The sequence below is a fragment of the Anabrus simplex genome, chromosome 3, assembly GCF_040414725.1.
Source record: "Anabrus simplex isolate iqAnaSimp1 chromosome 3, ASM4041472v1, whole genome shotgun sequence".
NCBI classification, from domain to species: domain Eukaryota; kingdom Metazoa; phylum Arthropoda; class Insecta; order Orthoptera; family Tettigoniidae; genus Anabrus; species Anabrus simplex.
The window spans coordinates 482,746,806-482,773,817 of record NC_090267.1 but is presented as its reverse complement, the minus strand read 5'-3'; the positions used below and the strand labels follow the sequence as shown (position 1 = coordinate 482,773,817).

The 27,012-nt window shown below is 41.0% G+C and overlaps 1 protein-coding gene across 1 annotated transcript in view; it reads left to right on the top strand.

Moving 5' to 3' along the window:
- Window positions 1-9,953, top strand: part of LOC136867459 (uncharacterized) — a 71,863-nt gene extending 61,910 nt beyond the window's left edge. The window contains exon 4 of the mRNA XM_067144666.2: window positions 9,550-9,953. Within this exon, the coding sequence (XP_067000767.2) occupies window positions 9,550-9,785 (236 nt within the window). The 3' untranslated portion in view covers window positions 9,786-9,953. The remainder of the gene's footprint in view (window positions 1-9,549) is intronic.
- Window positions 9,954-27,012: the final 17,059 nt, after the last annotated feature.

Here is a 27,012-nt window from a genome sequence, read left to right as displayed (position 1 = left end):
CCTTTATCGTTTTAAAGCATAAATAATGATTACCCGTATCGTGTCTCCGGAATACCAATTATTTACGGTACTTAATGTAAGTTTAAAAATAAAATGACTAACTTTTACCTAATATCACACAAGTACAACATACGACAGGATCTGGTACTGAACCTGCAGATTCATTACAATAACAATCTTAACCTCAGTTATACACCTACTTTACAGTACCTAAGTGCATTAAAGATTAAAGAAAATTGAACTGAAAATCAGGCATATTATATCGTATTCATAATAATTATCTTCGATAGCAACAAATAAGAAATTTATGAACGTAATACAATGATTACTCCCATATACAGGGTTATGCAAATGAAACGTGAACAGTTAAAGATATTGAAATTTTGTTTTCACTTTCAGTAATGCGACTAGAGTACTGTTTCATGGCGTTAATATTTTCTGAGATCATGGTACTAACTTGGCTTTTTTAAACGGTACCACACTATTTTGCACACATAGTCTTAAATCTACAAATATTACAAATTCAGCACCGTGATTATTTTGAAAATCGGACAAGTACTTCTCGAAAATATATGATTTATTCAAACGTACTTCATTTGCCAGCTGAGGACTGCCCTGTTCAATTCGCGCTGCGTATAAAACATGAGCTAGATGTTGACATGCAGAGTTGCTAGATAGGTATTCTCTCTACTGTGCTCACAAATACGCTGTGATAAAATGTATGACTTAACACCTTTAACCCTTAAATGCGCTATTTATTATTTCTTTTAAAAACGACGGTTTTTCATTCATAAAGTAATAGATTGTTATCAGAAAAATATTTAAAAAGGTATTTGGCAGAATTAATATACTTATATTTTTTGGATCAGTTAAAATGTTAAGAGCTTTGTGTGTTTTATACACCGGTATATGAAAAGCTGTACGATTAGTGTAGCTGCAGCCAGACTTCAGTCTTAGGGATGTACTGGCTCACGAATTCTCTGTGGTAAACAGCATTTTATGTGTTTTATCTTATCTATTTAAAGTTTACACCACTTCAGCTCATCATCAAGAAAAAGTCATAAAATAAAAGACTGTTGTTCTTTTTAATACACAGTGACCCCTAGAGAGTTCGTCTGCAAGGCAGAAGTAAATGGACACCTTTAAAATCATAAAGCAGATATAACAAGCAAGTATATTCTCCTTTGCACATATGCAATGATATGCATTTAAGGGTTAATATCGCCGTAGGTAAGTGATAAATGAAAAACGGACATAGACCTTGAGCTACAGCGGATAACATAGCCATGTGATCGTGATCCAAGTACACAAACGATATTTTGTTAGAGGTACTTCCGTGACAGCGTATATGGTATATCGGTGACAAAGTAGCAGGCTGCGATTTGTCGACCATCTCTACCATGGAGTAACGCTGAAGATACTCTAGAGAAGGCACACAAAGCTTGCTGCTTTGTGTTCAGGTGTCAATGATCGCAGAACCCAACATAAGTATAATTTCCGAAAATCCAGCGTGTATCGGACGATGTCTTGCTCATTACCATCGCGCTCTGCTGTTGTTGCGAACCATTGTGTCGATTGCAGGACATTGTCTTCTGTCGTCGACGTTGATGTTCTTGCCGTTCGATCAGTATCATCCAGGTATGTGCAGCCTTTCAGCATTTCACGATGGCTGGATGTGACATTACATTTGATCCGTATACTATCGCAGTTTCGCAGTGAATTTCAATATCAGAATGCCGCCTTAACTTCTTCTTTTTACAAGTTGCTTTACGTCTCACCGACACAGATAGGTCTTAAGAGCTGTCATTATTAAAACATTCCAGAGAGTTCGTTGTCTGTAATCTCATTTATTTCGATAAATGTTGGTATCTTTATCCGTTTCAGGTAAATTTAAGATTGTATCAGTAGTTTTTATCTTTCGTGTCTGTTTGTTCCACTATCACGGGCAAACGGCTGGATAGATATCGACCAAACTTATATTTAGAGTCTACTCATCCAGGAGCAGGTTTTGATAAGCATATTATTTAAAAATCTCTGAATAGACTGGGGATTTATGCGAAGACCAGAAGAGATGTTTAATTTTCTCTTACACTAGAGATTATATGTAAAATCTGAAGACTATATGTGAAATGCCCCTTCATTTTAAATGAAATGAAATAGCGTATGGCTTTTTAGTGCCGGGAGTGTCCAAGGACATATTCGGCTCGCCAGATGCAGGTATTTTGATTTGACTCCCGTAGGCGACCTGCGCGTCGTGATGAGGATGAAATGTTGATGAAGACGACACATACACCCAGCCCCCGCCCCAGCGAAATTAACCAATTATGGTTAAAATTCCCGACCCTGCCGGGAATCGAAACCGGAACCCCTGTGACCAAAGCCCAACACGCTAAGCATTTAGCCATGGAGCCGGAATTCATTTTAAATAATTATTGTACATAATTTCGCTTACTCTTCACATGACGGAGAAAATTACTATTCTCTACAGGCTTCATGCTCTGCGGCAATGACGGACACCACCGTTGACGTACAGTTATTTGAAGGATCCATAACCGGAGAAAATCAGAGGATGCATCATTTGTCTGTCGGCTTTAAAATTATCCCGACCTAATGTACCTGAACAGCAAGGTAACATGAGGTAGAACTTTTCCCTTTGGTGTGTATCTATCTATCTATCTAGTTATCTATCTGTCTGTATATTCCTAAAAGCGGAAAACTGCTGGACTTTTTTCAACCAAACTACGTATTTGGATTCTACTCACCCAGGATTGTGTTATCAGGTGCATATGATGTCATGGTAATAACATGGAGTTGGAATTTATAAGAAGATTATTCTCAAATATTTTCGTTAACATTAGATCTATCAAAAGACTGTATACAACAAACGTTTAAGAATGTATTATTTCCCTTCCATTCTGCCATGTACGTATTTATCGTAGGACGAATAATAATTCAGAGGATTACGAAAAATTGAATTTTTATTCGAAGTCCCGTGGTACATGTCGTTCATGTCACTTCAGGGTGGGCAACGGAAAAATGTTCGGAGCCATTTTACTCTTTTCGATAGGGCAGATATTAAGGGAGGTATCATCAGTAGCGGCGACTGGGGATGGGGCGAGGGGGGCAATCTCCCTCCCCCCCCCCACTTTCTGGAGGGAATTTTTTTAAATTCCATTTTAGCCAACTGACTGTTTTTAAGTTTCAGCAGACTGAAGAACCTAACAGTAATCTTAAAAAATCGCCTCAAACTAGGAATTGTAAGAAAAAAGCAATTTGTACAGTCCCTATTATTTTTTCAAATAATTCCTTCCTCCCAGTCCCTATTATTTTTTCAACTAATTCCTTCCTTTAATTTATTCAATTATTAAGAAAAAAATACTCAGTGGAAATACGCACAAAATGTCGTTCGTTGCAGCTAACCGATTCGTACAACGCCACAGCAAGTAGCGGAAACTCGTGCGGCAGCGTGTAGTATGGACTCTGATTAAGGGTAGCAGGGGTGTATTTTTGCCAAGGTAATGTACACTGAGGTATGATTCATCTATTTGCCGCGCGCATTCGTTAGTCTGCCAGTTTCACTCTCTAAATGTGTCTGTAGTTCTATCTAGAGTCTTACTTTGTTAGTGTGCAGTCAAATACTAAATGATATTTTAACTGTATAATCGCATCAAACTTCTATTTAATTGTAATACATATGCAATTATTGTCCTATTGGTGAGTGTTATTGTATAGTACTTTACGTTTCAATCGAAATTTGCTCAAGGAGCATTAAAAAAACGTACCATTTTGTAGGTTGTTTTTCTCTCCATTTTTGATGTCCTACCCCTCCCCCCCTCCGCCGTCTCACTACTATAGCTCTTAGACCCGGGTACTTTTTTAAAAATATTTTTGTGCCCCCCCCACTTTTACCTCCCAATCGCCGCTACTGGGTATCATCAATGTCAGAGCTCCACGGCAGTAGTCAGAAATACAATATGCAACCTGAGAATCATGGAGAATTTCGCACAACTTCGGACCAGGAACCGTACCGTAAAATAAATTCGGAAATCGTCATCATTCTCTCTCAACTTTGTTCAATTTCATCATATTTCACGTTTCTGCCATGCGCTTTGGTACGAAAATATCATTTTAACATGAGGCATTAAGCGTGTGAAAAGAGCCATGTTACTTCGCATACATTTCTGAAGATAACATGTAATCCGCTGCAAATTCCCGTCCGAGGAACGGGTACAATAATGTTAGTTGTAAATAATTTTCACCTCTGATTACAAAATATGTTATCAACAACAGAATGTAATATGTAATCTTGTCTTATGTGTGAACATGCGTAGTTCCTACGTTATATCCGAGCGATAGTGTAACTTACGTACAGTAAGTTTAATTAAGACATTCAGTGTGTATGGAACTTACGTATTATTAACACCACGGACTGTTTTCATAGTCTATTGTATTTCTCTCAAATATTTTCTAAAAATTCTTTCCATTTTTGTTTTATTATAGTATGCATTTTTTGGTTTCATTTTTATTAAAATTCACGCTATTTTAAGACCCTTACGTGTCCCAAAATAAGAACAGTATTTTATTAGCAACTGTGGGAAGATTCCTCGAAAAGTCTGAAGTTTTCAAATCAGCTGAACATTATTTTCCTGTTCGAGGTCATAGCTTTATGCCGCCAGATTGAGTGTTCGGATACGTAGAGAAAAAAGCACAGAGAGAAAGAAGAGATTGTTTCATCTATGGAGTATCTTTTTTTTTTTTTTTTGCTATTTGCTTTACGTCGCACCGACACAGATAGGTCTTATGGCGACGATGGGACAGGAAAGAGCTAGGAGTGGGAAGGAAGAGGCCGTGGCCTTAATTAAGGTACATCCTGGTGTGAAAATAGGAAACCACGGAAAACCATCTTCAGGGCTGCCGGCAGTGGGGTTCGAACCCACTATCTATCGGATGCGAGCTCACAGCTGCGCGCCCCTAACCGCACGGCCGTCTCGCCCGAGGTATGGAGTATCATAGCCTACTCAGTGATCATGGACAAGTGAGAATATTGCAAGAAGATTGGAACATCTATGATCTGAAGATAAAATCAAGATAGATTACGAAAGGGAAAATGTATTTAAACATCTTGAAAACACCCAGGAAACATGAAAACTTCAAGGTACAAGTCGCTGTTAGATACACATATAGTGGTGAATTAACCATCGTAGAAATACACAAGGTCCACCTCTGTGGTGTAGTGGTTAGTGTGCTTAGCTGCCACCCCCGGAGACCCGGGTTCGATTCGCGGCTCTGTCACGAAATTTGAAAAATGGTATGAGGGCTGGAACGGGATCCACTCAGCCTCGGGAGGTCAGTTGAGTAGAGGTGGGTTCGATTCCCACCTCAGCCATCCTGGAAGTGGTTTTCCGTGGTTTCCCACTTCTCCTCCAGGCAAATGCCGGTATGGTACCTAATTTCAGGCCACGGCTGCTTCCTTCCGTCTTCCTTGTCTATCCCTTCCAATCTTCCCATCCCCCCCGCAAGGCCCCTGTTCAGCATAGCAGATGCGGCAGCCTGGGCGGGGCATTGGTCCTCCTCCCCAGTTGTATACCACGACCCAGAGTCTGAAGCTCCAGGACACTGCCCTTGAGGCGGTAGAGGTGGGATCCCTCTCTGAGTTCGAGGGTAAAACCGATCCTGGAGGGTAAACAGATAAAGATGATGAAGAAGAAATTTTGAAACACTGGTATTTTATACTCTGTTACCACGACCATTCTTCATCTATAGTGTTGTGATAATGTTTGTGTATAAATTCTGTGACATGTTTTCACATTTGTTTTATGTATGCTGATGAGGAAATGTTTCAGTGGCGTACGCTGGGATCAAGACGTGTGCTACCACTAGTCTTAGGTTACCCCTTTTCGATGGTTGATTTAGCGAACGTCAAGCCTTCAGCGTTTTGAGCTGCAGCCAATAGCAAACGGAGTAACCTGCTGTGTTTTCAAGGCTGTTTCACAAGCTGCTGCCCTGGCCTCTGATTCTATCAGCAATCAACACCTGATCAGTGGAGATGGTAGCGTAAGGTTTAGTAAATTAAAGTCCGGCTTTGTGGCGAAATGGACGGAATGCTTGCCTTTGGTCCGATGGCCCCGGTTCAGTTCTCAGAATCAAACCCCTCATACTGATAACTCCCCTGGCTTGGTGACTGGGTGTTTACGACGTCCTCACCATTCATTTTATACTTATTAGATCACCACCAAGTCTATACAGATGCCATACACTATTATTATTATTATTATTATTATTATTATTAATATTATTATTATTATTATTATTATTATTATTATTATTATTATTATTATTATTATTATTATTATTGTTCCGAGGTTTTGGTGGATCAGCAGAGGTGAAAGAAGGTGCGGGCTGGAATGGGTCTAACTACAAGTCCGAAAGATGAATTTAAAATTTAAATAAAGGTTATATTTTCAACTGATAACAAGATTTAACAATTTTCACTAGGGGAAATAACAAAGAAAAATCAGGTACAATGCAACTTTACAAATTTAGAAAAATCGAAAGCACAAGTGAAGGGGTTTTTACAATTCTGGGCTACGAGCCCCCAAGTTTAACAATTTCTGAGCTCTCAGCTCACAACTACAAATTACCAAAGGGCAGAAAACCCCTAATTACATGGAGCATTTGCTCCCACCTCGTAATGTCAAGCCTCCTAGAGGCACCCATCAAAATACAAGAAAGAGCAGACCCGCTCTCAATTTTACAAGCCTATCAAAGGCCACAACAAACTTTACTTCTAACTGCCCTCAAGGCACACTTACAAGGAAACAGGGTTATCTTGTACCCAACCTACAGGGCCTTACAAGAAAAATATGTGATTAATTATAAATGGCCCAAAAACAAGGTGAAAGGAGGCGAGACTTGCACTCCTACATGAACGCTTGTAAAATACCTAAGTGGCGCTAGGCCAATTACACAGGGGCTAATCCCAAGCTAGGGAGGTGACTCGTATAGGGAAAACTTTAACACTTTAAGGAAGAGAAACTCAGTTATGAAAACGTAATCACCTCAACTTCAAAATGAAGGGGAGCTCGAGAGGGTAAAGCACTCTCTATCCCCAATTTACAGTTAAAGAAATTTGTAGTTTTTACATAGACTGAAATGGGATTTACATTTTAAAGATATGGGTTACATATTAAAGGTTTCGAACCTTCCCCGCGAGTTAAACTGCTGAGCTAGCAAGAAAAGATGTTAAACGGCCATTACCTTATTGAAGAGCTGCTTCCTGAAGAAAGAGGCGCTTCCCGCCCCCTGCTACATATCCACACACTACGCTAGATGTTGTACGAGTGGCGAATAGCCGAGAAAATCAGCAGTTTTTAAACCCTCGTGGAAGCTTCGAGATCTTTCATGAATAATTAAGACACACCCACTCAACTTTATTGGGTAGCTAAAAGTTATACATCAACATCGAAGAAGAAAGACACTATTGGTCAAAAATTAATTAAAGAAATTCGGGATTGGCTGAGTTCAAAACTGGCGGAAAGAAAGATTAATATTGCCAACCCAAAAAATGAAAGAACGAAATTTAGTAAAGACAAACTTTCGAATACAATATTTCTTCAAAAAGTTCCTTCCCTTCGCACCAGGGCGCATGATCATAGTTTTTTAGTAGAGACATCTGTCAGAGAAGGTCCACACTTCTTGATCAACCAAAAAAAAAAAAAAATTCGAAATACACACAGTGGCATCTTCTGAGGAACTGTTGAATTAATTCAGTTGTTAAAGTTCAGAGTTTCTCCGGTAGAAAGTAATTTAAGGCGGAAAATTCAAATGTGCGGCGAAGAGGTGTACCAATCGGTACAATTATTATTATTATTATTATTATTATTATTATTATTATTATTATTATTATTATTATTATTATTATTATTATTATTCATTAAAATGTTGAATTTTACAGCGGTCGTACCCATCGTTCACTGGTTAATTTGATTCCTCGGGAGGTCAGTGGTGGTGTCCGACCCATGATCACGGGTTCGATGGCAACCAACAAAAGGGAATACTAAACCTGAAAGATTGCATTTCATATTAGCAGATCTACCAATAAAAACAAAAACAATATTACTCCTATAACAGCAGCCCTGCAGTGTCTTCCTACAAGCATGTACAAGGAAACGGGAGTGAAATAACAACACTGTTATCTATATAATTAAGTCAGAAGGTTGAGGTGAGGAAGTATAATATACGGTGAGTAACGCATGGTGTATGTATGTATGTATGTTTATTCAGTCTTCAGCCCTAAGGCTGGTTGGATCCTCAACAGATCTGCCATCAGCTGCCATAGATGGCCTAGGCATCACTGAAAAGGCGTACTAGCGGAATGAGGAGTGAGGTAGTTTCCCGTTGCTTCCTCACCGAGCTAGAAGTTGCTATTGCACATCAGTCTGCCAAGCCCACTGAAATGTATGCCCCGACCGACCCTATGAGCAACATTTTCATACCATTCATAGCAGGGACTGGTCGCACAAGGAATGGCATTACTAGCATCGCTCATACCTCAGTCACTTTCATATTGTCAAAGCCAAGGATAAGACAGAGACAGATTAATGAAAGTAAAAAAAAAAAAAAAAATGCTCTAGCCCATACCAGAAGACATAGTGCACTGTAAACACTAGGTCTTGCCAGCAAAGGCATGCATGGTTTAAAGCAGTGGCGATCTGACGGACCGAAGCCTAGCAAACCTCTCCCCCGTCCCGCTCCTAACCGTCATACAGCAGCACGGTGCGTAGGGTGAGTTGAGGGGAGAGGGACGAGAGTCTGGGCTGCAATATCAGTCTCCGATGCCTTGGTCTCAGAAATACGTGCGACGTTTTTCTCTCACTTCTTTCAAGTTCTGTAAATGGAACAATGTGTCAGATGCTTACATAATGATGTGCTTTAGACTTCCATCATTCTCAACTGAGATTTGGGCTTCACTGATAGCCTTGGTAGCCTTCAGTATACGCCACTGAAATGTTTAGTTAATGGGATTATGCATGAGCGAGTTTTGAAAAGAAACGAACATTTTGTCCAAGATTATTTTGTAAAAACCATTCAAATTTGTGCTTTTGGCTATACTTATATCAGACTGTAACTAAAAAATAAACTGTTTAACATGGACTTTGTAAAAATGTCCTTTTTACTCTCTTGTCTAACAAGTTCTTTTGTCTCTCTTGAAAATTATGATTTGCAAGGAGCGAGTTAAAAAAACGTCCTCAATTGGAGCTTAAGCTTTGGTGAAGGTATAAATAAATAAATAAATAAATAAATAAATAAATAAATAAATAAATAAATAAATAAATAAATAAATAAATAAATAAATAAATAAATAAATGTTATTGCCATTATTTAATCTTGTGAAAAATTAAATTATTTACCCTATTTCAAATGACATGCTTCATTCATTCCACTCTCCCCAGTTGTATTTGACCTTAAAAGAATAATCACCACCACCACCAGAATCACTTGGCAAGTGGTGTTGAAAGGTTTAATGCGAACATTTTTTTCGTGTTGCAGTGGTGAATATTACCTACTTCAAAGGGAAGATGATGGATGACGATGGTGATGCAATTTACAACGACTGCGAGTCGCAGACGATGGGTGCGTACACGATTGAAGCCTGCGCTTGTCGAGACTACCTCGGAATCCCGTGCAATGACGCAACCCGGCGATCGACCGACTCTACCTACGTAGTTCTTCTCCTGCTCACTGCGGCGCTGTGGATATCAGTGTTCAGAATGCGGATAGCGTAGTTCTACTAGTTGTCTAGAGATGGTGTCAAGGTGTCCACACTGTTCGAGTTTGTCGAGTTTGTAGAGTACCTCTCAAACAAGGAATCATTACCATTTGTTTCTCGCTCCATATGACACATGATTTATTGCGAATTATTACACCAAATTTGAATAAAGCATTGAAGTTAACCGAATGCTTTCTAACTGGTTCTGTTGGGGAAATGTTTATTTCCTGGCAGCAATGTGTACAACATACTAACTTCACATCTATGCGTGTTTTCTTCTCTCTGTAATGTTCATACACTCTGTCCTATTCATTGGCTGAATGATCAGTGTTGAGGCCTTCGGTTCAGAGAGTCCCTGATTCGATTCCCGGCCGGGTCGGGGATTTTAATCATGTTTGATTAATTCTTCTGGCTCGGGGACTGGGTATTTGTGTTTGTTCCAACACTTTCCTCTTCACACTACACTACCAACCACCACAGAAATACGTAATAGTGATTACATCCTTTCATATAAGGTTGGCGTCAGGAAGGGCATCCGGCTGTAAAACGGCCAAATCCACATGTGCGACACAGTTCGCACCTGCGACCCCACAGGTGTGGGAAACGCGGTAGGAGAAGTGGAGAAGAAGAATGTTCATACAATCTATTGGGATTCTCGTCATGCTGACAAAGTCAGTGTAATCTGCAACATATAATGTAAATACATAAACAAATATATGTAAATATGGTATGGATACACAATAAATCTTACGTAATGTTTCTTTCATGGTCATATTCATCAGCTTTGTTTGTAATCGTGTAATAATAATGAAATGAAATGTCGTATGGCTTTTAGTGCCGGGATATCCCAGAAAGGGTTCGGCTCGCCAGGTGCAGGTCTTTCTATTTGACACCCGTAGGTGACCTGCGCGTCGTGATGAGGGTGAAATGATGATGAAGACAACACATACACCCAGCCCCCGTGCCATTGGAATTAACCAATGAAGGTTAAAATCCCCGACCCGGCCGGGAATCGAACCCGGGACCGTCTGAACCGAAGGCCAGTACGCTGACCGTTCAGCCAACGAGTCGGACACAATAATGAAAATAAGACTGGAATAAACTTTTAACTTTGAAGGCCAAGTAAGTGACGTAAGTGGCGGTCCAAAACAGGTTAAGTTATCAGGTTTAACGTCTGGCTCCCTGACTGAGTGGTCAGCAGAGGATTCTGGGTTCGATATCTGTCTTCTCATGATTGCAGATACATTGAAATAATAGCCCTAACATAGTTGTTTGGAAATGGATCATCACCATGCAGTTACAACGCAAAGCAACGAAAATACAGTATCAAATTTTGAATGATTAGATAAATATTCATCCAAAATAAGGGCATACTGTGTGACCATGTTATAAATATCGGACCATGGGAGGATTTGTGAAAACATTGTCAGTTTTCTTTGAGTTTTTTTATGGCTAGTATTACACCACTCTTTGTAAAATATGTTGTATAAAATATTCAACAGTGTAACGGGAAAATATTTTATAAAAATTAATTTTATAATATTTCTTTGATAAGAGATTTGTTTATTATGACACTTTTTCGCCCGCCTCTGTGGTGTAGTGGTTAGCATGATTAGCTGCCACCCCCGGAGACCCGGGTTCGAATCCTGGCTCTAGCATGAAATTTGAAAAGTGGTCCGAGGGCTGGAACGGCTCCACTCAGTTTCGGGAAGTCAACTGAGTGGAGGGTGGTTCGATTCTCACTTCATTCATCCACGAAGTGGTTTTCCGTGGTTTCCCACTTCTCCAGGCAAATGCCGGGATGGAACCTGACTTAGGCGACGGCCGCTTCCTTCTTCCTTGTCTACCCCTTCCAATCTTCCCATTCCTCCACATGACCCCTGTTCAGCATAGCACGTGAGGCCGCCTGGGCGAGGTACCGGTCCTCCTCCCCAGTTTTATCTACGATCCATTGTCTCACGGTCCAGGACAATGCCCTTGAGGCGGTAGAAGTGGGATCTGTCGCTCAGTCCGAGGGAAAAGTCCACATCCTAGGGATATATATTTTTGTTAGTTGCTTTACGTCGCACCGACACAGATAGGTCTTATGGCGACGATGCAATAGGAAAGACGTAGGAGTGGGAAGGAGGCGGCCGTGGCCTTAATTAAGGTACAGCCCCAGCATTTGCCTGGTGGGAAAATGAAAAATCACGGAAACCCGTCTTCAAGGCTGCCGACAGTGGGGCTCGAACCCACTATCTCCCGGATGCAAGCTCACAGCTGCGCGCATCTAACCGCATGGCGAACTTGCCCGGTAAAAGAAAGAAGAATGTTCTGGTTCCTTTTTTTTATAGTTTAGTGATGCAGTGACTGTATGTTATTTCATTTAAAATAATATAAACTATTTTACAAAACATCTTGGGTAAATTTCTTTTAATTGTGAGTAGTAATAGCCTACCAGCCTATACAATTTTCTTCCCCTCTTATTCACTCTGTTGTCAGGAACGGGAGGTGCTGCTATCTATACTAGAAAGGAACAATCATTGCAGTTCTCACGTCAGTTCTGTGCTACCATCTGGTGAACTGGTATCATACTAATACAAACACTCCTCGCACGATTCAGCTCGATGAAGCATTGCTTGTTAGCTACGGTGAAGCACATTTTTAAGATATTTTCGCCTTCCCACGGGGAAAGTAGACGGTTCTTCTTCCTCTTGCGCTGTATGAATTCCGTTGGGTGTCATCATAGTGAATGTTGCTCCGCTGTGCAATATTTCTTCTTTCAAGTAATACTTTATTGACGGTAAAACCTTAATATTTCTGGTTTGGACGTAATTATTTTCACTTTGTAACAAACACAACGCAATGCTAAACATTTGAAGGAGATTTAAAATGTCAGTGTTAGAACTAAGACGTGAATTCCCTGAATATTTCACGAATATTTTAATTAACAGTGAGCAGTTTCAGTTTGTACTGTACTTGGTTTGCTGTGAACTTACGTTGTTTGAGTTATCAGTCCATAAACTCGTTTTATGCAGCTCTCCATACCACCCTATCCAAACTTTTTTCATTTGTACGTAACTACTACATCCTACATCTGCTCGTATCTGCTTGTCTTATTCATACCTTGGTGTACTCCTACAATTCTTACCGCCCACACTTCCCTCAAAAGCAAATGAACAAGTCGTGGGTGTCTTAAGATGTGTCCTATCATTCTATCTCTTCTTCTAGTCAATTTTCGCCAAATTGTTCTCCTTACACCAATTATATTCAGTATCTCCTCATTTGTGATTCGATCTTTCTATAATCTTCAGCATTATTCTATAACACCACATTTCAAACGCTTCTATTCTCTTTCTTTCTGAGCTACTTATCGTCCATGTTTCACTTCCATACAATGACACGTTCTAGAGGAAAGTCTTCAAAAACATCTTTCTAATTCCTATATTAGTGTTTGAAACGAGCAAATTTATTTTATTAAGAAAGGCCTTCCTTGCTTGTGCTAGTGTGCATTTATGTCCTTCTTACTTCTAACATTGTTAGTTATTTTACTACCCAAGTAACAATATCTATCTACTCCCTTTAAGACTTCATTTCGTAACATGTTAAGGTGCGTCCACACCAAGATGTTTTCGTTAACTTTGTTAATAAACATTGTTAATGAACAATGTTCATGAACATTTCTGTCTGTTAATAAACAAAATAGCGTGTTCATTAACTTTTCGAGCATGTTGATAAACAAAATTTCTTTAACTTTTGTGAATGAAACTTTTCATTAACATTTCGTGTTTTCGTTAACATTTCGGTTCGCACATGCGCAAAGACGCAATTAGAACACGCAAATTCGTAGCGCGGAATACAATTCTTTTATTAATTTTTCGAAATAGACTGTCGAATCGCAAGCAACTCATATACACCATACAAATACATAAGTGAAGTGTAGGAGTATTTCTCTTACACTCTTACATGATCCTTGGTAGGAATCACCAGTCGCTAGGAATCTTCAAGTTATACTTAGTCTAACATTAATGCAGATGGCATTCCAACAAATTTGTATCATTTCTTGCAATTTCAGACTCAATTACTGTCAACAAGAACTGAAAGTCTTGTGGGGACATTCTCAGAAAGTTTTGAAAGCCTGCTGCATCATGAATTGAAAGTTCTGACATAGGCCTAAGTGTCCTCTCCAAACTTAATTTTAAACACTTTTCCAATATTTTTCTTTGCCACACTTTGCGTCTGCATTTTTCTCTAATTGCACTCATTAAAATAGTGAAAGCTGCAGCTGTATTTTCTTCTTCCTGACCCTATCCATTGTAACCTCACAAACAGATATTTTGGTGTGGACACAATGTTAAAGAAGTTTGTTAACAAAAGTTTATTTGGTGTGGACACAATGTTAAAAAGGTTTGTTAACAAAAGTTTATTAACATCTTGAGAAATGTTTTCGTTAACATTGTTCATTAACTTTGTTTCGTTAACATTGTTTATTAACTTTGGTGTGGACTAACCATTACCTGCAACATCCGACTTAGTTGGACTGAACTCTATTGCTTTTGTTCTGGACTTAGTTATTTTTATCTTGTACTCCTTCCTCAAGACTCTGTCCATACAATTCAACAATTTCTCCAGATCTTCTGTCGATTCAAATAAGATAATATCATCTATACTTCTATAGACACAATCATAAGGAAGAAGTAATAATTAATTATTTATATTTCTTCATGGTCGTTAATCTTGAGGTATTATTAGGCTGAGACCAGGAAAAACATCAACTAATTCAATTCAATTCAATTCAATTCAATTCAATTCAATTCAATTCAATTCAATTCAATTCAATTCAATTCAATTCAATTCAATTCAATTCAATATTGTTATTATCATTAACAGTTAATGCTGTTAACTATGAACTGTGACTCTTCTTCTTCTTCTTCTTCTTCTTTTCCCGTTCATGCGGGGTCGATGTTTCTGACAAGTCGTTTCCATTTTCCTCAGTCCCAAACGGCATTTTATTTTCTTACAAGGGGCAGGCGTGACCCTTGCGTGTCACTTCTGGGGAGCGCCCAAGCAGTTTTCGAAGTTATGTTTACAGAACTTACCATATTTGTATTTGTATGGTTGTGGCAGGTAAGTTTTACAGTTGGATGCCTTTCCTTATGCCAACCCTTTCTAACTTTCTGGGTTAACAGTTCAGCTGAGAATAAAACACAGTATATATAGCAAAAAGAATACTTATAGGGTTCTAAGAACGTCGAGTAAAGAGTGGTATATCCCAATAATAGACTCCATATCCTAGGCAACGCAGTTGATAGCATTCAGAGTGTCTTTCTTCTCCGTTATATCTTTGGATCGAATAGCAGACTTGTGACTCAATTTTAAAAAATGGCATGGGCCACTAGGTTGCTGCCTACTCAAAATCGAGCTCTGGTCGGAAGTAAGTATCCATAACCAATGGGTGGTAACCGGCTGCGTTGTGTTATTGTCTCGTGGCTTGTCTTGTATGATCAAGGCTGCGAAAACAAATCCTGACACAGCTAGTTGACATTTAAGAATGAGTATGTGTCTGAGAGGAGAGTGGTGGTGATTATAGTTTTAATAGGAAGTATAACTGCGCAACCATCCTTTATTAACACTAATCAGAGGGAAAAACTGAAAGGGGTACGACACTTCGAAAAGAGAAAGTATGGATAAAAAACAAACAATAACACAAAACAACAAGGGCCCTATGTCTCGCGAAGCTAGTAGCGTAGGGGTCGGAAAAGAAGACCAGTTAACCAAGGAAGGTCGGCTAGGATAAATGAAATTGAGGAGCCTGGCACAAGCAAGTGGAAGCAATGCAAGGATTCATTTAAGTGCTTCGTGGTTGTCACCACTCCTAAGTTGAGAGCCCCTAGGGCCCCTTTTAGTCACATCTTACGACAGACAGGGGATACCGTGGATATTATTTTACCGCCCCCACCCACACGGGGATTAAATGTGAAAAACTCGCGGCAGTAGATTGATGACGCGTTAACGAACTCCGTTCCAATGTACTCCAGTAATAAACTTGCATTCGGGTGTTGTTGTTCTGAGGATGGTGAAATGCCTGTGAAAGTCCTGAAGCTTCACACCAGGCAAAGCTGTATCTTAACTCAATCGATGTTTGTAGCAGCTCATACATCCATAAAGGTCACTTTCGAGAAAAATGAAAAAGAAAGTTTTTCCTTTCCAAGAGATGAAACAAACTTAGTCATCTGACTGCAGATACAGCTGACCACGTGGATCCAAAGTAATTAACGTATTATTTCCCTAATTTGAAGTTGCGGAATGAGATTCTTAATGAAAATATTTAACGTTCATCCCCTCGTGCCCTTTTAATTTGCACAACCCCTCGCAAGGCGGCTGTGTGCGTCCCGTCACGTTTTGTATACCTTTATGTGCTGCTCTCTGCTTTAAATCCATAAATGATAGTAGGTTGGATTGGCGGACGTTCAAATGATTTCTATTGTACATTTCTGAAAAACAAACAAACAAACAAACAAACCACAAGAAAAACATTCTTTTTCTTTTCCTTTTCTTTCTTAATCCGTTTACCCTCCATGGTTTGGTTTTCCCCTCGGACTCAGTGAGGGATCCCACCTCTACCGCCTGAAGGGCAGTGTCCTGGATCGATAGCTGCAGTCGCTTAAGTGCGGCCGGTATCCAGTAATCGGGAGATTGTGGGTTCGAGCCCCACTGTCGGCAGCCCTGAAGATGGTTTTCCGTGGTTTCCCATTTTCACACCAGGCAAATGTCGGGGCTGTACCTTACTTAAGGCCACGGCCGCTTCCTACCAATTCCTAGGCCTTTCCTATCTCATCGTCGCCGTAAGACATATCTGTGTCGGTGCGACGTAAAGCAAATAGCAAAAAAAGTGTCCTGGAGCGTGGGTTGGGGATACAACTGGGGAGGTGGACCAGTACCTCACCCAGGCGGTCTCACATACTATGCTGAACAGGGACCTTGTTGAGGGATGGGAAAATCGGAAAGAATGGAAGAGGGAAGGAAGCGGCCGTGGCCTTAAGTCAGGTACCACTTCGGGGAGGGCTGCGATGAGAATCAAACCCGCTTCTGCTCAGCTGACCTTTCGAGGCTGGGTGGACATCGTTCTAGTCCTCATACCACCTTTCAAATTTCGTGGCAGAGCCGGGAATCGAACCCGGACCTCCGGGGGTGGCAGCTAATCACACTAACCACTACACCACAGAGGCGAACAGTAATTTGAATTTGTGAATTAAATTCGTAATGAAGATGTTAAACGTTCATCCACTCGCGCCCTTTTAATTCGCACAAGCCTTCGCAAAGTGGCTGATTGCGTCCCCTCACGTTTTGTTTATTTTTTATGGGCTTCACTCCTCTTTAAGCCCATAAATGGCAGTAGGTTGCATTGGCGGACTTTCAAATTACTTCAAATGAACTTATCTGAGGGGTGAGACAAACCCATTATCGCAGAAATGTTTTAAATGAACGTAGTTTTACTAGTGACTCTAATTGTATCAATTTAAAATCACAGGGCAGTTTTTAAATAACTTGTACATAAATATACCTTACTAAATTTAAAGTCCGCATCAATGGTGTAGTGATTAGTTGTCGCCCCCGGAGGCCCGGATTCGATTCGTCTCTGCCACAAAATTTGAAAAGTGGTACGAGGGCTGGAACGGGGTCCACTCAGCCTCGGGAGGTCAACTGAGTAGAAGCGGGTGCCGATTCCCTCCTCAGTCGTCCTCGCAGTGGTTTTCCGTGGTTTCCCCTCTTCTCCCCCAGGGGAATGCTGGGATGGTACCTAACTTAAGGCCACGTCCACTTCCTTCCCTCTTCCTTGTCTATCACTTCCAATCTTCCCGTCCCTTCGCAAAGCCCCTGTTATGCATACCAGAGACTGCCTGGGCGAGGTACTGATCCTCCATCCAGTTGTATCCCCGCGACCCAAAGTCTCTTGAGGCAGTAGAGGTGGGGTTCCCCCCTGAGTTCGAGGGTAAACAGATTAAGAAAGAAAGAAATACATTAAAAAAGAAAAGAAAATGCAGGCACTTTGGCAGAAAAAGTCAAAACTAGAAAGGAAAGAAACTTTAGATAAAAAAATGCAAAATTAGATTTTGGAATGGTCTGCTTTCTGTCGGACCTATGTGTAACTTGAGAATACTGTCGCTTCCGAATGCTCTAGTATCATCCAGTGAAGATATGAGTACCTTTTTGTTGAAAATGTGCGAAGTGCCGTCTACGCGAGCGAATGCACATCATTGCATATGTGCACAGGAGAGTTTACTTACTTGTTATATCTGTTTTACATTTACTTCCACCTTGCAGACGAATACGCAAGGGGTCACTAGTGTATTAAAAAGCGAGTAATCTTTATTTTATCTTATTTTATATTTTACTTTGCTATTCAGCTGGAGTGAACTGTAAACTTTAAACAGTTAAGACAAACCAAATAAAATGTTTACCTCAGAGAATTCGTGAGCCAGGACATCACTGAGACTGAAGTGCGCCTGTAGCTACAGTAATCGTACAGATTTACATATACCGGTACGTAAAACTTTCAAAATTCTTTACATTTTGACTGATCTAAATAAATAAATAAAAGGTATTTATTTCTACAAATAATTTTTTAATATTTTCTGATAATAAGGTGTTACATTTGGAATGAAAAACCATCATATTTAAAAGAAATAATAAATTGCGCAATTAAGGGTTAAATACTCTTCTTCTTCTTCTTCTTCTTCTTGTCCGTTTCAGCCACTCTGGGGTGCGATAGATCAATCAATGGTTAGTGGGTCGTGTCTACCTGTCCTCCCAGTACTTTTTCATCCTTTCAGATCTTGCCTTCCTCTCTTCTTCAGAAATTCTGTATAGTCGTTTGGGCTTCACCCTGTCTTGAAACCTTTTTTATTTTATCTTTGGTTATTTTTTTTCGCAAATCCTTCTACAAGCATCTCTTCTGTAATTTGGAACTCTCGTAGGTCCTTCTCAGTTTCCTTAAACTAGTTCGGCTTGGTTTTATTATTGTGGAAATAGTCGAAGATTCGTTTAGTTATCCTTTTCGGGTCCATTCTTAGGGTGTGACCAGAGAAGTCAATTCTCCTTTCTGTTTTCCTACATAGGTTTTCATTACTGATGTGTGAAAGTTCGTTATTATCGAATTTGGGGCCTAGAAGTTTTCTTAGTATTTTCCTTTCCTTGTTCTCCAACTTTTCCATTGGACCATATGTAGTTACAGACAGTGTTTCTGCAGCATAAAAGGCTTCAGGCTTGACTACTGTAGGCCTATTACAATATCTGATTTTGGAATTCCAGGAGAGGGATTTTTTGTTATAGACCTAGGTGTCTTTCGTAAGCTGGAAATCTGGTCCAATTTTGATTCGTCGAGATTCCATTGCTTTCTTCTCAAGACCATTCCAACTGATCCAGTCATCAAGGTATTTGAAATCCCTGACGATATCTATTTTTTGTTCCCCAATTTCAAATATTTTGGAGGATTTTTAATGTACGTTATTATTTTGGTCTTTCCAAAGGCGATTCTGAGACCTCTGCTTGGTTCAGTAGTTCGAAGTACTGCTTCTTGGCTTCCTCCCACGTCTCAACAAACGGTTCACTTTAAATTTAGAAATACAAAATTCTCATTCATTTATTTCCGTGTCTGGTCAGCATTTCCAAAAACACTGCAACTGCGATGGCTTTGTTGATTCCTCCAGAAACAACATCTTGTGATGTGCCCGGGTTGTCCAGGAGGGAACAGATAAGTAAGTGGCTTGAGTCTTGTTCAGAACCACATTCACACGAGGTGTCTGCGTTTACTGGTAGGATCCCCCATTTCGTCAGGTTGGTCTTGCAACGAGGGACGCGCGCTTGAGGTACCTCCATGCAAGGTAAGGTAGGCGCGCTAGTTTGTTCCTTTTGTGACATATCTGTGGCCAAAGTAGTTATAGAGTCATTTATCAAGGTCAGGACAATATCGCGCAGAAAGTCCGTTGAGTTTTACCAGGACGCGAGACACAAACGAGAACATACCGCCTCTAGATCCGAAAAGTAAACGGTGGGTTGGTAGATGCAGAGTGGGTCTCGGCACATAAGTGGCCACGGCTGGTCCGTGGTCCAACAGCTCTGCACTCTGACCGGCCAACCGAGCAGAGGACGGCTGGCACCGTGGCTCTACGCCTTTGCATTCGGGAGACGGGACAGGGCTGGACCTCACGGCTGGCCCCAACCGTCAGCTGTCCTGAGATGGTTTTCCGTGGTTTTCCACTCTCCTGCACTAAGGCCTGCCGGGACAGTTCCTAGTATGGCCCCTGGCCGCCAGTCCCCTCAACTCCGAGCATCTCCTTCACCGTAACGAATCTCCCGGCCAGACAGACGGCGTCACCGTGTAAAAGACCCGCATCCCCCTTCAGGGGAGGAATGAAAACGTTTTCGTTGTAGCAAACGGTTCACTTTCCATTATTGAATGGGATGTTGCAGTGCTTGCTGAGGTATGGAAGACATGGCTCGTATATTTGTTTTTCTAGGCATCTACCTCCATTGCTTCCTGTAGGTTTGTCCCAAACCGAACAATTGTATCCAAGATGTAGGACACACACAACTCTTGCCACGGTATCTACTCTCCTGTTGCCATTACCTTGAAACTCTATTTAAAACCCATTGATTGAACTACTATAGAAAGGAAGGTCTCTAATAGTTAAAAGGTTATTATTTATCGAAACAGTGGCTGCACGGATTGAATCACGTAGCCATCAACTTGCATTCGGTAGGTAGTGGGTCCGAACCCCAATGCTGACTGCGCTGAAGATGGTTTCCTGTGGTTTCCTCATTTTCACACCAGGCAAATGCTGGGCCTGTACCTTAAGTAAGTCCACGGTCGCTTCCTTCCCACTCTTAGCAATTTTCTATACAGTACCATAGTCGCCGTAAGACCTATCTGTGTCGGTGCGACGTTAAGCAAACTGGAAATAAAAATTTAAAAATATCAGTGTTTGAAATTGAACCTCCATGGATTAGATGGCAGCATGCCGCACTCTCAACGCTGAGTTCCGGTCACTCCATGTGAGATTTGTGCGGGGCAGATTTTTCTCCGGGTACTCCGCTTTACTCTGTCATCTTTCATTTCAACAACACTCTCCACTATCATTTCATTTCATCTGTCAGTCATTAATCATTGTTCCAGAGGAGTGCGACAGGCTTCGGCAGTCGGCACAGTTCCCATCCTCGCCGCTAGATGGTAGCTTCATTCATGCCATTCTTGACCTGGCCGAATGACTGGAAACAGGGTGAGGACACTTTTTTAAAATGTTTGTAATGGACTTAGGTCAACCCCGCAACAACAGACTTCGGTGGGTTCAGTTACTTAAGAGTATGTCAGATATTAATTAAACAATTCATTACTTAGTTACTTCCCACCCAGGCATGTTCTTTGTCCTTAACTGTCACATTCATTTCCAAGGAAGTGAATTGAAATACATTCTGTACCATTAGTAATTGGCACTACTGTTTCCCGCACTGAATGTAAGTACAAGCTGTTATAGCCGAGTCCTGGCGTTGTTTCCACTTTCTTACGCCAGGTTTCTCACTTTCGTCTATCCAATCCGACCTCCATTGGTCAATTCTTGTTCTTCTCCAACCTCGACGGTACTGTATAGGAATGACTAGGGAGTATTTCACTTACACGCCTTTCGTAGTTCTTGTGTTTTCTTGGCCGATACCTTCATTTTTCGCGGAGTCGAATGCCCTCCATTTTTTCTGTCTGATTAGTGATATATATAGATGGTACTTCCTTTTAAAACCATAATTACCACCACAACTCTATATTCCACATCAAAATGGAGTCACTAATGCTCTTCAACCACTGTAATAATTTTATCTCCTTTATCTTGAAATGTTTTAAGCTAAAGAATGTTAATGGCTAATAAGCACGAGTTATTCAGGCCTACAACAAGTTTTCATTCCACCTTTGGTCACTGAAGGATACAACGCCAGAAAAGTTGGAATTATTCATCTTATGGAGCAAAATAGCAAATGGGTATCAACCTTTGATTACAGAAAGTTACTCCAGTCCTGAACTGCAATCCTTTCTTCAGTGGTGGTGGTGGTGGTGGTGATTATTGTTTTAAGAGGAAATACAACTAGGCAACCATCCTCCATAATGGAAAATGGAAGGGGTCCGATCCTTCGAAAAATGAAGGTATTGGGCAAAAAAAGACAAGGGCCACGAAGGGCGTGAAAATGAAAAACTCCCTAGCTCTCGCAAATCCAATAGCTTCGGGGTCGGAAAAGATCAAGAGTTGACCAAGAGAGGTCGGATAGGATAGATGAAAGTTAGGAGGCTGGCACAATTAAGTGGAAGCAATGCCAGGACTCAGCTAAGGTTCCCGTGGTTGCCAATACACGCTCCAAAGTTCAGAGCCCCTGGGGCCCCTTTTAGTCACCTCATACGACAGGCAGAGGATACCGTGGGTGTTATTCTACCACCCCCACCCACATGGGGTAATACTTCCTTGTAGCAATAGAAAAAGAACCAGTAGCATTTCACATATTAAGTGCTGAATTCTTTGCTCACTGTAAAGTTTATCCCCAAGGATTTCGAAAACGGTCTTAACTCGCGGATTTAGGTTCTTTCTTGCAATAGTCGATTGAATTCAGGCGATGACCACTAACTTCCCAGTCCCATCATTGAAGACCTGAATCAGTGGCAAAATGTCCGCCTCCGTAGCGAAACGGTTAGTGTTATTAGCTACCGTCCTTGGAAGTCCGGGTTCGATTCCCGGCACTGCCAGAAATTTAAACATGGCAGGAGGGCTCGTATGTGGTTGAAAAGGTACATGCAGCTCATCTCCATTGGGGGTGTGCCTAATAAGAGCTGCACTACCTCGGTATGAGGACACGAGCTTATTTTTACTTTGGTAGCGAAATTAAGACAATAAGAACCATCTTAATCGGGCTGTAAAGCAATGCAGGCTGCGCTAATAAATATCAGTATTACGGTGATTGGAATTTGATTACCTGATTTTCATAGTGCGAGTAGTTTGCATGTGGCATTTTTGAGCTGCGTTTTGACGTGCCTTTGTTTGTACATGCCTCTCCATGCGTGTAAAATAAACATTCAAGTAAACAGTGTATTGTCTGCTTGTGTGCGGTTCACATCTGTCCGCACATGTGGCTTTTCTCTCTAGTCTGTGATGCTTGGTGATTAGTAGAGTCTGTATGCCTAGCCAAACTATTATCATATATTTTATTTCAGCAGTATCAGATCCCTTTTACGGCACTCACAAGTAACCGATCGTGACAAATAAGCATTCAAAAGAAAGAGAATAGACATTTGCAGTGAGAAATTGAGCTCTCATTTCCTAAATATCAATAATTTCTTTACAAATGAGTTTAAAAATGTACGAAGTGTGCGATTTGCAAATACTGTTGCTGTAGGAAAATACGCGCCATCATTGCTGTCCACTTCACAATTTGACCGCTGGGACGCTGTTTTATATCATTTTAATATGCTGTGATTATCAGTTAAGAAGTCCGACTCGTTGGCTGAATAGTCAGCGTACTGGCCTTCGGTTCAGAGGGTCCCGGGTTCGATTCCCGGCCGGGTCGGGGATTTTAACCTTCATTGGTTAATTCCAGTGGCTCGGGGGCTGGGTGTTTGTGCTGTCCCCAACATCCCTGCAACTCACACACCACACATAACACTATCCTCCACCACAATAACACGCAGTTACCTACACATGGCAAATGCCGCCCACCCTCGTCGGAGGGTCTGCCTTACAAGGGCTGCACTCGGCTAGAAATAGCTACACGAAATTATTATTATTATCAGTTAAGAAAAGTATGATAGTAAAACCAAAAATTACTTCCGGATCATTCATCTGTATATTAATGCACTTGCGTTTACTTCCGTTCAAGTGGATGCCGTAAATGTTAAAAGAATCACAGATTACATTAAGTGGTAAGTGTGTCTAATATTTTACTCATGTGTGTATTCCTTAGTTCACCAGTAGTTTATGTGCTTAGGAACATTCGGGATTTTGTCGCACGGGTCCCCTAGTTTACTATATTCTTGATTGTATGTCCGACTCATTGGCTGAATGGTCTCCTCTTCATATTCAGTCAACACACCACACTACCAATCAGCACAGGAACACGCACTAGTGGTTATATCCCTCCACATAGAGTTGCGTCACGAAGGGTATCCGGCCGTAAATTGGAACCAAAGAGAGGATGATTGTCCAACTATACTTGCTCTTAAAATAATAATCACCATCACCACAATCACCGGAGCCAGCAAAACGAGCCGTAACAGGCCACAGGATACGTGGGCAGTAAGAGAGCCCCACTCCTTGAACTAACGGCATGGCGGAGGAAGAGCAGCAGACTTCTAATAGTTCATGCTGTAAAGACTGGATGGCGACATGTCGAGTGAAGGCGCAAGCAAAGCCACAGCAATGTACCTGGGAACACAATCGTACAGTTCGTTTGTCGTTCATTGTTTGTGCTGTATTCCTACACCAGCTTTAAAGTAGGCCAACTGCATTTCCATTAGTCCAAGGAGTATTTAGTTATCAGATGTGAAAATACTTGATGTTGTTCCCTACGGGTAACCGAATGAAATTAATTTAATTACATTTATTTACTTAGCACAAGGCATATGTATAAAACATAACTTATTCTGCTTCCTCATCATAATCTACTTAAACTAAAAATAAATACAAAGAAAACCAAATTCATGATAGTAGACAAAAAGAAGCCTACAGGTAGAAAATTTTTTAAATTATATAACACACCGATAGAACAAGACGCAGGATTTTCCTATTTTAGTAGTGTAATTGTCTCTGATAACAGGTCCATTTCGGAAATTAAGAACATAATAGTGGTAGCGAAACAAGCCTTCCGAAATAGGAAAATCTGTGTAGATGCGAAACCTGGACATTAGGGAAACAGGAAGAAACAAAACTTGAGGCTGCAGAAATATGGTTTCGGAGAAGAATTAAGAAAACAAGTTGGATGGATAAAAAAAGCAAATGACTTTGTTTAAAAGAAGGTAAAGGAGGATCGATGTTTATGAACTACGGTAAAGAAGAGGGGAAAAAAAGGTTCCTTGGACACGTACTGAAACATGGCTCATTGAAGGTAAAGTACTGGGAAAGAGACGTAGGGGACGACCAAGGATGGCATCCATCAGGAACTCCGTCGGCGAACTGGCATGTGGTTCATACAGCAAAAGAATAGGCTAGCAGAAGTTTGGCAGACGTGGCTACTGCGACAAGGTATTGATGATGATGACCATAATCTAATGCACTGAGTAGAACGAGACATTTGGCACAATAACTCTGCTACATTTTTTACAAGTTGCTTTACGTCGCTCCGACACAGACAAGTCTTATGGCGACGATGGGACAGGAAATGTTTAGGAGTGGGAAGGAATCAGCCGTGGCCTTAATTAAGGTACAGCCCCAGCATTCGCCTGGTGTGAAAATGGGAAACCACGGAAAACCTTCTTCAGGGCTGCCGACAGCGGGATTCGAACTCACTATCTCCCGGATACTGGATACTGGCCGCACTGAAGTGGCTGCAACTATCGAGCTTGGTAATAACACTGTTAAAAGTTTAAATCTGTTTAGATACGTGCCCGTTCACTAGTTGTAACTGAAATTCGTGCAAGCAACTGCTAGGCTGTACACTGCTCCTTTACCTGCCTGAGCTCGAGCTGCTCATTGAGCCGAACTGTGCCCGCCTTTGGGCTACAGTGTCTAAAGCTTTAAGAAGTAGAAGAATAAGAATAATACGAATACGAATAAGAATAAGAATATGTTGCCAACGCGGTTGAGGTCACATATCTATGAGCTTGTATTCGGGAGGTGGTCTGTTCGAATTGCACCGACGACAAGCCTGGGGATTGTTTTCCGTTGTTTCCCATTTCACAGCAAGCACATGATGGGACTGTACCTTAATTAAGGCGTCAGCCCTTTATCATCCTGCGTCACCGAAATCTTCAGTATGTTCTTCTTCTAGTCCCTATCCGTTCCGGTTGTCGGCAACCATCTTGGCTGTGTCTTCTCTGTTGTGAGCTGCTCGGAGTAACTCTGCCGATGTCTTGAGAGTCCAGTCTCTGAGGTATTTTAGCCAGGAGATTCGTCTCCTGCCAACACCTCTCTTTCCGGGTCTTTCCTTGCAGGATTTCTTGCAGTAGATGGTACCTACTTCTGTTTCTCATGATGTGACCGAGGTATTACAGCTTTCTCGTTTTTACAGTGGTTAGTACTTCCTTATCTTTCCTAATTCTTCGAAGGATCTCTGGATTTGTGACATGATCTGTCCATGACACTGTTAGCATCCTTCGGTACAGGCACATCTCAAATGGCCTCTAATATTTTACTGAGCAACTTCGTTAAAGTCCATGTTTCAGCACCGTAATAGAGAACAGAAAATACATGGAAGCGAAGGACTTTCATTTTGTAAGTAAAGTCACGACTTTTAAACAGTCTTCCGATTTTGTTGAACACAGTCCTAGCTTTTCCAATGCGAGACTTCACTTCAACCGAATTATCCCATTGCTCATTAACGATGGTGCCGATTTCCGGACTCGTTTAACAGTTTTATGGTCAGTTACTAAATGACATGCAGGGATAAAGTTTCTACTTATGACCATAACTTTGGTTTTCTTTATATTAATGTCAAGACAGTATTCATGGCTAGAGAATGTACCCTTTCAGTGACATATTTTAAACTTTCTAATGACTTCTCAACTACACCTTTGTTAAAAACTGTCTCTCCCGGAGATTCGAATGGGGGACTATCTCTAGAAACATTTGTTTTGAACACAGCCATGATGTGTTATTAGAGGATATCCAATGATCTTAAATGCAGTAGTTCCTCGTTGCTTTCTGCATCCTCATGCCGTTCGCCAACCTGTAGCTCATCCGTCTTTTGGGATAATTTCTCATCCCTCGGGCAAGAGAGTGCCCTTCCTTCTATCCTGTCATCCAATCTCTGAGGAGGTTGTTGATTCTTGGTAAAAGGGGATCTCCTTATCCCGGGAGATTCTCGGTCCCTGAATCCGTTAGCCACTTGCTGCTCCAGCAAACGTTGCCCCCTCTCTACCACGGGGAGGTGAATGTCAGGATTTTCCCTTCTACGAGTCTAGGACCACTCTCCAGTACTTTTAGAGAGGTTAGTGCAACGTTAAACCAGTAGCAAAAATATTTTCATTTTTTCTTTTCTATTTAATCTGGATTGAGTTTCTCCCTGGAATGAGCGAGGGA